At 38.8% G+C, this 13,335-nt stretch overlaps 1 protein-coding gene across 1 annotated transcript in view; it reads left to right on the plus strand.

The window, feature by feature from the left end:
• The window catches only part of COG5 (component of oligomeric golgi complex 5), a 254,069-nt gene that overhangs the window by 169,377 nt on the left and 71,357 nt on the right, over positions 1-13,335 (plus strand). Inside the window, exon 11 of the mRNA XM_004598593.4 lies at positions 5,092-5,173. Coding sequence (XP_004598650.2) covers positions 5,092-5,173 — 82 coding nt within the window. The remainder of the gene's footprint in view (positions 1-5,091; positions 5,174-13,335) is intronic.

The following is a 13,335-nucleotide window of genomic DNA, read 5'->3' on the forward strand; positions in this document are numbered from 1 at the left end:
TAGTTTTTCCAGTAATTTTTTAAAAATACTGTCCTTTTCATACACAGCACTGGTCTTAAAGATAAAGTGACCCTGTACAATTGTGTGGGAATTTCTGTTATGCTAATACCATGCTGTTTTGTTTATTGTGGCTTTATGGTATTTTGTGTAAAGATGTATTTTTTTTTTAATTATTTACTTGAAAAGTAGAGCTATAGAGAAAGAAGGAGAAACACAGGTTTTTCATCTGCTAGTTCATTTCCCAAATAGCCATAACAGGCAGACCTGGGCTGATCCAAAGCTGGAGCCAGGTTCACTTGGGCCATCCTCTGCTGCTTCCTCAGGCCGTGATTAGGCAGCTAGATTGGAAGTGGAACAACTGAGACTTGAACCAGTGCCCGTAGAGGATGCCAGCGCCACAGGGCAGAGTCTTAGCTTGCTGTACCATGGCACTGGTCCCTGTAGTATATTTTGAAGTTGAGAAATCAAAGGCCTTGAACTTTTTTTTTTTCAAGATTGTTTTTATTGTTTCAGGTCCATTTAACTTCTATATAAACTTTAAAATTTATTTTTCTACTTATTTCTGCCTAAAATGCCATTGATTTTTAATACAGATTGCAGTGTCTGTGACATTGGCAAGTACAGATATTGCATAACTATAGTATATCTTATCTGTGAATAGAAAATGTCTTTCATTTATTTCAGACATACTTTTTGTTCTTACTTCGCAGGTCTTTTGCCTTGTTAAATTTATCCTAAGCATTTATTCTTTTTGATGCCATTATAAATGAGATTTGTTTTTATTTCTTTTTCATTGTTCAGTGTTGTACACTGAAGCATAGCTCATTTATATTTGTTGATTTTGTATACTGCAGTTTTGCTGAATTAACAGTTTTTTGTGTGGAAGCTGTAGGGTTTTCTCTGTAATTGATGATGTAATGTAGGAACAGATACAATCTTGCCTTCCTTTCTAGTTGGGATGCCTTGTATTTATGTTTCTTGCAAGATTGCTTTGACTGGACTTCCATGATGATGCTAAGTAGAACTAGTGAGAACAGGTCTCCTCCTTTCTTCTTAATCCTAAAGGAAAGCTTTTCTTTTTTTGTATTGATTCATATGATGGTAGCCATGTTCTCTCTTGATATGTGCCTTTTGGTGCCTTTATGTAATTTCCTTACAGTTCCAATTTGTTGAGAAAGGATATTGAATTTTGTCCACTGTCTTGTCTTTTTTTCCTATTTATTATTTGATGATACAGTTCCCTAGGCTCTGAGATTTCCTATACTGCTCCGACCAGCAGAGCCAGTAACGTGGGCAGGGAGAAGGTTTGGGGATGAAGCACCGACAGGAGACCAGTGATGGTAGAAGTCTTTGCGAAGTCTCTTTTTATTGCCCCTTCACCTCTCCTTATATATTCTTCCCCAAAGTCCTAATTTAGCCAGGATATTGGATACAGATGAGTCCAATTAGTCTAGGTGTTTTTACCCACAAGCCCAGTTCTTTTTCCTGCCCAGCCCAGTGAGCGCTAATCAACTCCTTAGCCCATAGCTCTTCATAAACAGTCATATGTCCATCATTGTGGGCATGGACATGGCAGAGAGCCCAGCATTCTATTGTTAAGATGTAACAGTTTCATTTGAAATCCATCTTTGATCTGGAAGTAGAGATGCATACCGCATTGTATCCTAACATCTGGCTATGATAGACTCCATTACACAGTTACTATACATCCTCTTAAATGAAAAGCCACAAAGCATAATCAACAACAGGAAGAAAAAAAGAAATTCACAGTGCCATGAAATTTATAACTTTGTCATGAATTACTAATGTTTCACTGAAGAAATGAAATTCAAGAACCTACTTGAAGAAAATGATGCTACTGTATGACCTGTTAGTGAAAAATTTAATATGAGAAAAAAAAACCTACTTTAAAGAAATGAAAACAAAAGCAAAAACATCAAAATCCCTGAGATAGAGTTTCTGCTGATGTTTGTTGGTGAGATGTGTCTCCTGTAGGCAGTGGGGTTTATTTTTTGATCCAGTCCACTGATTTGTTATTTGATTGATTAATCTATTTACATTCAGGACTGTTATGAATAGGTAATTTGATCTTGTCACTTTAGCAATGGGCTGTTCATTGTTTGGTTTAATGTTCTGTTATTTTCCTGGAATGTTCTCCACATTTGCCTTTGGTTTTAATGGGTGCTATTTCTTTTCTCTGTCAGGAGAATTTTAAGTATCATTTATAGGGCAGGTTTGGAAGAGCCATATTTCTTTGAGCATTTCTTTACTGCAGAAGAATTTTATTTCATTTTCGAAGATAAAAGAAAGCTTTGCTTGGTAAAGCCTTTGCCTCACCGCACAATATGGCTCCCAGTGCGGCTCTGGTGGGGATCTGGGCTGCGAAATCCACCTTGTTCCTGCAACACCTGCTTGAGGTCTGGTGCTGTGTGTCTGTTCCTGGTTGATTCAAATGAATTGGTAGGATGGGCAGTTCTTTGCTTGGGTTCACCTTCTGAGCTCCCAGTGAACTCTGCTTCCCACCTGGCTGCTGGTGGAGCTCTAGCAGCCAATGCAGCTCAGATCGCTGCTTGTTGACTGCCACTGGGCTAGCTAGTCACTGCAACACCATTCAATTGTCTCCGCTGCTTTCCCATGCCAGTCTCCAGATGCCCCTCTGCCGTCGGCCTGTCCTTTCCTTTTTGCTGGAATGTGCCCTTTCTGCTTCACCCTGACTAATGATTCTCTGTTTAAACGTGTCCTTACCCTATTCTACCATCTTGATTCTCCCAGTGTCTTTTCTATATTAAGATAATTATGTGACTTTTGTCCTTCATCTTGTCTGTAATATATTATTATATTTTTGTGGTATATCAAAGATATCCACTACAACATTTGTGAAACAATATATTCAGGAAGCTGAATGTATTTTCTGATTATTATATAAGAAATGATCCTTGGGACCAATGTAGTGCAGGCTAATCCTTGGCCTGTAGTGCTGGCGTCCCATATTGGTACTGGTTTGTGTTGCAGCTGCTCTGCTGCTCATCCAGCTCGCTGCTTGTGGGTTGGGAAAGCATCAGAGGATGGACCAAATCCTGGTTGTGGGCGACCCAGAAGAATCTCCTGGCTCTTGGCCCCAGACCAGTTCAGCTCTGGCTATTGCAACTATTTGAGGATTGAACCACAAGATGGAATAACTTCTCTCTGTGTCTCTTCTCTCTCTATGAAATCTGCCTTTCAAATAAATAGAAAGAAAGAGAGGGGGAAGGGAGGAAAAGAGAGAGAAATGAATGAAAGGAAAGAGAATGAGAAGAATGAGAAAATATTGTAAGATTTTATTTATTTTTATTGGATATACAGAGAGGAGGAGAGACAGAGAGGAAGATCTTCCTTCCTATGATTCACTCCCCAAGTGACCACAACTGCCAGTGCTGCGCCAATCAGGAGCCAGGAGCTTCTTTTGGGTCTCCCATGCGGGTTCAGGGTTCCAAGGCTTTAGGCTACCCTCAACTGCTTTCCCAGGCCACAGGCAGGGAGCTGGATGGGAAGTAGGGCCTCCAGGATTAGAACCGCGACCATATGGGATCCCAGCATATTCAAGGTGAGGACTTTAACTGCTTTATTTATTTAAAAGGCAGAGTAACAGAGACAGAAAAGAATCTTCCACACTCTGCATCACTCCCCAGATGGCTGAAAACCCCAGGGCAAAGCCATGAGCCTGGAACTCCATCTGGGTCATACACATGAGCAGCAGGGGCCCAAATACTTTGGCCATCTTCTGCTTCCTTCCCAGGTGCATTAACTGGGAACCAGATCAGAAGTGGAGCAACTAGGGACTCAGGCACTTTACTATGGAATCTTAGAAGTGCACATGGCAGCTTAATATGTTATACCACAGTGCCAAAATGTCAGCCTTCATTTATTTGCATTTTTTATGTAATAAAATTCTCATTTGAGTAACTTCAGCTGCCCTGAAATTATGAAATAAACAAGTTATAATGAAATGGAGTTATGACCAGAGGAAAAAAGCCATAAATCAGTATTTTTCATGGGTATTATCTTCACTTCTATATCTAAAGTTACAGTTCATTTTATGACAATAGTAATATTTGGATAGTTGCTTTATTTTATTTATGAATACTTTGATGTAATATAACAGAAATTCCTTAACATGCTTGGTTTAAATTTCTGGATATTATTTCCTTTTTAACAGTATTTAAGTACTTTATCTTTTTATTATAAGTGGTACTAGTATTAATATTTGGTCTTTATTTTAATAATTATTTCAAAACATATACTCAAAGTCAAAGGATCATGCTAAACTGAGCAGTAGCAATTTCCATGATTTGTAAAATCTATATTAGGTTACAACTATTATGTTTTGTAGCAGTGAATTATTTCCTGGTATTTGTTTTTGAAGATTCTTTATTTAAAAAGGCAAAGTGACCAAAATAATGAGAAGTAGGCAGGCAAAGAGAGATCTTCTATTCTGTGTTGGCTCGTGAAGTGGCCACTGCAGTCTATGCTGGGCCAGGCTATCCCAAGAGGAGCTGGCAGCCCTGCCTGGTTCTCCCACCTGAGGGGCAGGGCCAAGGCTCTTGGGTTACCTTCTGCAGCTTTCCCAGACAATCAGAAGTGGAACAGCGGAGTTTTAAGCCAGCACCCTCCTAAGGGACCCAGTGTTGCAAGCGGCCGTCTAACTGACCAGCCCCATTAGTCATTCCTGATCTAAGAATCACTTGTCTCCTTGTGTATGGTCATCCACATTGCCTTGTGCATGTCATAGGTGATGGATGATAGGAGTAATTATAATAGCTATTTATTATCATTCATTAACGAGAAAATGAAGGCGCTCAGTAGCTAAGCAACTTGCCCAAGATCACACAGATAGCAAGTAGCAGAATAAGATAGTGAAAGATCACTCGAACCTGAAACAAAGTGATTCATCTGTGTTTTCTACTTGACTTCATAATTTCATTGTTTGAGAATTTGGTGTCTAAAATTTTTCATTTATATAAATCTTCTAAGTTTTTGTTTTTTAATATTGTAGAGTATCTGTTATACTTTCTTTGAAAACTTGAACTTAACCTTTTTCTTTTTAATTTGTAGGATGGACAGCCTGAAATTTTATACAAGTTTTGGAATTCAGTTACTCAGGCACTCTCTTCTCAATTCCATACAGCAACCAACTGTAAGTTCACTATTTTGAAAATTGATTTTAGTTTTTCAATTACTTTAAAATTTGAAATTTTGAAATTTCAAGGAAATTTTCCATTTCATTTTACCAAATGTTTTTTTTTTTAAAAAAAAAAAATTTAGAGAGAAAGAGAGATAGATCTTCCATCCCCTGGGTCATCCCCTGGGTCATCCTCCAGAAGGCTACAAGGACCAGAGCTGAGCTGGCCTGAAACCAGGAACCAGGAGCTTATTCCTAATCTCGCGTTTGGGTACAGGGGCCCCAGGACGTGAGCCGTCTTCTGCTGCTCCCCTAGTGCACCGACAGGGAGCTAGATGACAAGTGGAGCAGCCGGGACTTGAGCTAGAGCCCATATGAATTGCCAATGCCACTGGCAGAGACTTGTGCTATATTATAGCACCCCCCCCATAAATTATTTTAGAACTCTTGAATTTTGTTGTTTTTAAAGATGTATTTCTTTCATTTTAAAGATGGATTTGCAAAGAGAGAGAAAGAAAAAAACAGACAATTTTCCATCCATTGGTTCACTACCCAGGTTGACTGCAATAGCTAGTGCTGGGCCGGGCCGAAGCCGGGAGCCTGGAACTCCTGTCCATCCCTCCCTCCCTTCCTCAGAATCTCTGCCTTTCAAATAAATACATCTGTTTAAAAAAAAAAAATCTTTCTGTTTTCAATTTTATTTTTCCTCCTCTTATAGCTATTATCTCCTTTCTTCTCATTACTGTTTTTCTTTTCTAAAATTTCTTTAGATTAGTGAATTAAACTTTTCTCATTAAGTATATAGTGTTCAGGTCACATTCCGCATTCAGTTTATCACTTTCTCAAATATAAAACTGTTTAAATGTTATGAAATACTATATACATATCACTTTGACTAAATAATTGTTACAGTTTTTGTAACCAAAGGAACATGCTTAGAACATGACAAGTGTGTTTGGAATTTAAAATTCATGAAATTATTTTCGGTGGTAAATTTTCAACATTCAGTGTTGCAGATTGAGCATCCCTAATCTAAAACTCTGAGATGTTCCATAGTTCTGAACTTTTTTTAATTAAAAAAATATTTAAGATTTATGTATTTACAAAACAGAATTATAGAGAGAGAAAGATAAAAGTTTTCTGTCCACTTGTTCATTCCCCAAATGGCCGCAGTAGCCAGGAATTTCTTTCAGGTCTTGCACCTGGGTGCAGGGGCCCAAGCACCTAGGCCATCTTTGCTGCTTTCCCAGGCATATTAGCAGGGAACTGTATTGCAAGTGGAGCAGCTGAGTGTTGAACTGGTGTCTGAATGGGATGCCAGCATTGCAGACGATGACAACCTGTTCTGCTGTGGCGTTGCCTACCTTTTTGAACACCAACATGGGGCCCAAAGTGCAAAGTGCTCCCTCTGTTCTCTTTGACCAGGTCACATTCAAAATACAGGCACACTAGAAATATGCTATCAGATTATACTAGGGCTCTGTGGATAACAGTGTTCCTGAAACAAATGCATCTCAGGTTACCACTTGGGTCCTATACCAAAAAGCCTCATTATATATCTGGAAATAGGAGTATTCAAAAATTGGATATATATTTGCATTCATTAGGTAAAGGATACTTGAAGTATATACATAAAGATAGCTCTTTAGTGGCTTTCTGCTCTTGAAGTTGTTACTTGCTTTTCAATGAAAGTTTAATTATGAGAGTAATGAACAAACTTTCTGTTCATTGTGTGTCAAAACTGTTCCATGTAGTCAACTGCAATTAGAGCAGAACTTTGAACAAATGGGATTGTGTTCCTAAAGCATTTCCTTGACAGATTTTAAGAGGTGACACTTGGTTTTGCTATGTGATCTTGAAGACAAAGCAGACTCCAAAAAATGGCTGCCACGAAGTGAAACTAGTCCAGTTAAATCGAGAGCGTACAGTGAGGAATGAAGGACATGGCAACAGGTTTTTTGGGGAGACTCAAGACATTTTGCTTATTGACTTTCTGGAGGGCTGAAAAATGATCACATCTGCTTTGTGAAGTGTTTTGACAACATCTACCCCAGCAGGAAAATGCCTGGGAGGGCTTCCCCAGGAGTCCTGCCCCACCCTGAGATGCGCCTGCTCTTGCCTCCTGTTCAATAAGGGCCAGTTTGCAGGAGTCTGATGGGAAATCCTATGCTTCTCCCTTATGTTCTCGATGTGGCACCTTTTACCTTCTTTTTATTTCATGATCTTAAAAACTCCTTAAAAGGACATCTATTTTTCTTTAGTTAATCATATTTTTTTTTAAAAAAAGTTTTTCATTGACATAGTTAAATTCCTAGGACCCTCTTTTTTTACTCTATTTTTGATGTTTGCATTATTGGGAAGGAAGCATGCCCATGTGGACCACTGGTTAGGGTGGAAGTGGAGAGGAATGGGAGAAAGTAGATGAGAAAATTGTTTACAATGTCCTTTATACTTCCTGTATCTGGGGAAAGTGGGGAGAGATGAGGAAAGGGCTGCTCCCGTCGGTCTAACCTGACCGTAAGGACCCTCTTTCTTGGAAATAGATTAAATGCCTGGGGGTCATTGCATGTGAAAACATCCTCTCCTGGATGGAGCTTATGTTGAGAAATTTAAAAAAAAAAAAGCTTTAAATTTTTTCTCTATTATTAATGCCCATTTTCCTTGAACTGGATGAAGTCTCCTTGTATTTGGAGATAGATCTTTCTGTGGAAATAATTCAGATTAAGCAAAGTCCTAAGAGCGGTGCTCTGAATATACAGTAGCACTGTTCTTAGAAGGGACAGCTAGTGCTAGCAGTTTTCTCTGTGTTAGCAAAGAGATGATCATCAAGGATTCCAGAGGAGAAATGCAACCCTGCCAGAGTCCTGATCTTGGACCTGTCACCTCCAGGTCTGTCAGAAAGAAAGATCTGTTGTTTAGGTCAAAAGCAAACAGCTCATCTATGGCTGTGCAATGATCTGTTGTCGAGTGTCAGTCTTAATTTAAATTATCCTTTATCACTTTACAAACTTTAATATCACAGAGTTGTTATTGTCATTTTCATTGTCCAATGAGCACTTTTATTTGTATTTTGAATATTATTTTGGGGTCAGTAGGATTCGATTCAGTCACACCTGACACTGCTCGTTTTTCTATAGTAGAAATTATACGAAGTACACTCCATCCCAACAGATCACGAGATCTCTGGGGTATAGGCCTGGGAGAGAACTCTGCTTGTCTTCTCGTTCTAACTTTTGTCTCAGATTCGACGTCTGGTTTGATTGATTTTCTTCTCATCGTGAGTTGTGTTTTCCCCCTTTTCTGAGTATGAAGTCATTTTTATCAGATAGCAGGTATTAAGAATTCTCCGTTCTTTGGTGCTGCTTGCTCTTGTCTTCCGACTGTTCTTCAATTTGTTCATATTGAATCTTGTTTTAAAGTTTATAACATAACAAAGGCAGTGTTAAAATAAGCTAATAATTTTCTACCCTGGTGGCAAGATTCTTCTTGGACTCCTACCAAGTGCCGTATGAATTATGAAGTTTTTCTCTTCTGACTTCAGGAAACGTAGTCTATTCCAAATCTTTACCATAACAAGTTATGTTCCCTCCAACAACCCTTCAGTGTGTTGAAAATTTCCATGTATACACATACTTACCAGTAGTTTAATTAATACTGGAAGTGAGTCCTTGGCAGATCTCTGGAATTTTCTTTGTGTGCCACAGTCTCCTTTCTGGCTTTACCATCCTGTGCTCTCTGGTTGCTTTGTTTTCCTGCTCCGGGGGTTGGCAGGGGTCAGCATGTTTGTTCTCCCTTCAGTGTTGTTGCCAGGAAACTCTTGGAGGAAGTAAACCAAGGACAGCCATAGACCTCCCCTCATTTGCTTCCTGTCTCAAGTATCACTGGCCTTTATTGCATGTTGTTTGGAGTCTTGAAAACCATTACATGTTGTATACACTTGTTTAAGAGTGAGGGTAAATCTGGTCTCCATTAAACCACTGTGACCAGAAGACCTTCATCTGGTTTTAGAAGCAACAATTGAAAGTGCATTTCACAATATTTTATGGTGCTGCTGACATTTGCTTTCCTGGAGTCATTGGCTTTTCTTACTTGGCTTAGCCGTTACAGACCTTTGGTAGTTTCTGCATGCCTTTTTAATTCTGCTCACTGCCAACCCCCAACATGTCTGCTTGACCTTCTTCCAAAGAATAGCATTGTTCCTCCTCTTCCTCAGAAGATAAAGTGACTTTCCTCTTTGTGTTCAGGACCACTGACTACTGATGTTCCTCCTACAGTCTCGTTTGTACTCCTCCATTTCCTATCTTTGATTTCTTCTCTTTCAATTTCTTTGCTTTCTGTGTAAACTTATTCAAATGCTTCATATCTAATTAAAATTAAAACAAGATTACAGTGTTCTCCTTTAATTGTTATGTGCTCACTCTTCATCTACATTTTGCAAAAGAATAGTTTATATTTTTAGTCTTTATTTTCATACTAGTGGTGTCTAGACCAGGTTATATCTGGCTGTCTTCCACCATTCTGCTGAAGTTGTTAAGGTAAGCCGGGACCTAGCCTTTTTATTTTTAAGACTTATTTGTTTATTTCAAAGGCGGAGTTAGAGAGGAAAGGAAAGACAGAGATCTTTCTTTCACTGGTTCACCCCCAAGATGGTCACAAATACTAGTAAAGAACTTCCAGACGCCAAAAACTTCTTCCGGGTGTACCATGTGGGTGCATGGGCTCAAACGCTTGGGTCATTTTCAGCTGCGTCCCTAGGTGCAGTGACAGGGAACTGGGCTGGGAAGTGGAACAGTTAGCAGTTGAGCTGACATCCACATGGAATGCTAGCATCAAAGACAGTGCTTAACTGGCTTCACCAGAACTCTAGGACCTGTGTCTTAGTTACCAAATCCAGTGTGTGTGTTTCAGTTCTTATCTTACAAGACTTAGCTGGTTTGAATAACCAAGATACGCAAAGGAAATGTAGGGCCTGGCGCAATAGTGTAGTGGTTTAAGTCCTCGCCTTGAGCGCGCGAGGATCTCATATACGTGCTGGTTCTAATCCTGGTGGCCCCACTTCCCATCCAGCTCCCTGCCTGTGGCCTGGGAAAGCAGTCAAGGATGGCCCAAAGCCTTGGGACCCTGCACCCGTGTGGGAGACCTGGAAGAAGCTCCTGGCTTTGGATTGGCTCAGCTCCAACCATTGCGGCCGCTTGAGGAATGGGCCATCGGATGGAAGATCTTCCTCTCTGTCACTCCTCCTCTCTATATATCTGCCTTTCCAATAAAAATAAATAAATGTTAAAAAAAGAAAGGAAATGTAGTGTTTGGCAGAAAAATATCATTAATGTTTCACGTTCAGTGTAGTCTATTATTTCCGATAGCATTATTACTTTAATAACTTCCTTTGGAAAAACTTCAAAGCAAGTTGTTTATAAAGAATTATCCAATTCTATAACACATATAGTCCCTGAGTATATTGTAGTACTTGTTCAAATTATAGACAGGCAGTATTAAGTGCAACCATCTGCAGAGTTAAAGATTATACATAATATGACAGATTGTGTAAGTAAGTAATATTTTAGCAGAATATATTCAAAGGGAGATGTTCTTAGTGAAGAACATGTTCTTTCTGATTATACTCAGTAAAAAGTTCTAGAAGATAGAGTCCACTATTACTTGTTAAACATTACATTTGTTTTGTTTAAATGGTAAAAATGCTGAGCCATAAAAATTCAAAATAACTCCTGCAGGAAATCTGCTGCTCTAACTGGTAATGGGTACTTCCAAAGGGACTTCTAGAACAACTTTTTTCCCATTAGAGTTTCCAGATGATAATATGTGTTAAACAACCTGCTAGTTATATATATATATATATATATATTTATATATATATATATATATATATATATAATCTTAATAGAAACATTAAAATAAACACAGCCATTTTGAACTCTTTTAAATGAAAACATAATTCTTTGTTGTGATTTGATAGCTTCCCAAAATATCATGTCACAAATCAATGTACTTTGTTTTTCTCCAACACTATTATCACTTTCTAATACTGGTTGTGTATCCTTACCAAAATGGTTGGGACTAAAATTATTCTAGTTTTTTTGTTCATTAGATTCTTATATATTTGCATATACCTCCTAGGGCATATTGGGGATAAGATTGTGGTGTTAAAAGGAAAATCATTTCTGTTTCATGTACACTTTACATGGCATGAAGCATGAAGCTAATTTTATGCAGTTTTAATGCACCTGTGTTTTGACTGTGGTCCCTTACATGAGGTGTGAGGTTTAGATTTTTTTTAAGGTTTATTTTATTTTTATTGAAAGATAGAGTTACAGAGAGAATAGGAGAGACACAGAGAGAGATCTTCCATCCATGATGGATTCCACAGATGGCTAAAATGGCCAGAGTTGAGCTGATACAAAGCCGATCCCAGTCTTTTACATAGATGCAGGACCCAAGGATTTGAGATTCCTCAAGTTTGTTTTGTTGTTCCAATCCTATGAATCACTCAAATTCTGCTACTTTCTTCTTTCTGTAGCATGGTTCTTATGCTTGGGTCAAGCTTGAATTCTTAAAACCATGTGTGACTGCTCTAGCTGTCCCCGAGGCAGAGCTAATGTGCCCTGATGCCTCTTCCCCACTGCTGTAGCTGCAGGCCAGACAGGACTTTCTGGATCCTGGCCTGTCTGCATTGCACTCGTGCTTTCCCTTTGCTTTTTACATCCCTGTTCTTGTGCTTCAACTCTTGAGTCACGCACACTGTTCTCGGAAAACATGTGTCTGTATCCTCAATCCTCACCTTCATCTGGATAACACACTTCTCTTTCCAGTCTCAATTTAGAATTTAAATGTTCCCTGATCCTCCCTTCACATACACACCAAAATATGAGAAACATGTCCTCTATCTGTTCTCATAGAGCTCTTCATGTCCCCAGCTTTAGCACTTCTCCCACTGCACTGTAATGGGTCACCTGCTAGCGTGTCTGCTCCCCTACGAGGCTTGGCAACGAGCGGCTCTGTCTGCCTCTGTTCCCGTCTGACAGCATGGGCCTCAGCACCTCCTGGGCATTCTGTCGAGGTAACTTCCTGCAGTGTTAATATTTAAAGGCTTTATGAATTAGGAGAGATCTGAAGAGAAAATAAAGGTGAAAATCAATGCTGTTGATTTTAAGAAACAACAAGCATACAAGCTAAATGGGGCATTAGCAGGAAGTGCTTTTAGAAAACAAACTGTATATATACATGATAAACAGGGACAAGATAAAAAATGGCTGGCCAAATGTAAATGATGATCATTAGCTTTTTTCCTCATGCTTTATTTATTTGATTCTTTGAAATAAACATTTTGTGTTCTCATTGTGGTAAGAAAAGAAAGCTAACTGGTAGCTTAAAATTAAAGCATGCACAAAGCTTTGCAAATGGAAATTAGATCAAGTAGCTGCTGAGATAAAGTGCTCTGAGTTGAATATTAGAGTGAGAGGGAAAAAAAACCACTTTCAGACAAAAACTTACCAGTTTATCTAGTATATTAGGATAAATTTGAAATGGACCAAAGGATTATATGTTTAATATAAAATCATTCAAGTGCTAGAAGAAAAGACAAGCAAAGTAGGACTGAAGGAAAGCTTTTCTATTTAAATATTCAGAAGCAATAATGAAAGCATCGGTGGTCTGAGTAAATTAATTGTTGGGAATTGTTGTGCACATTGAAAGAAAGGATAATCGTATGGGGCAGTGCCATGGCATAGCGAGCTAAGCCTCTGCCTGTGATGCCTGTGTCGCACAGGAACACCGGTTCGAGTCCTGGATGCTCCATGCCCAGTCCAGCTCTCTGGGAATGCAACAGAGTTTTTAATTAGCATGCAAACATTATAGATGGGAGTTTGTGAACTTCTAACAAAATTATGTAAGCATTTACTGTTTTCTACCCAGCAGTCTTACCTCTGAGACTCCATTCCATGTATGTAGCAAAACTACGAGAAGGCTTGTTCACGCTGTTATTATTTAGAATGGTAAACTGTGGTGCATCTACAAAAAGAAAGAAAGGGAGAAAAAAAGAAAAGCAATATCTTTGTTTATTACTAAGGAGCCGCAAGGGAAGATGCATTAAATTTTTAAAAATTAGATAAATATCTACCTGTATATTTTGATTTTGTGTACCTAAGAAACAAGATGACATA

The sequence above is a fragment of the Ochotona princeps genome, chromosome 25 (assembly GCF_030435755.1).
Source record: "Ochotona princeps isolate mOchPri1 chromosome 25, mOchPri1.hap1, whole genome shotgun sequence".
NCBI classification, from domain to species: domain Eukaryota; kingdom Metazoa; phylum Chordata; class Mammalia; order Lagomorpha; family Ochotonidae; genus Ochotona; species Ochotona princeps.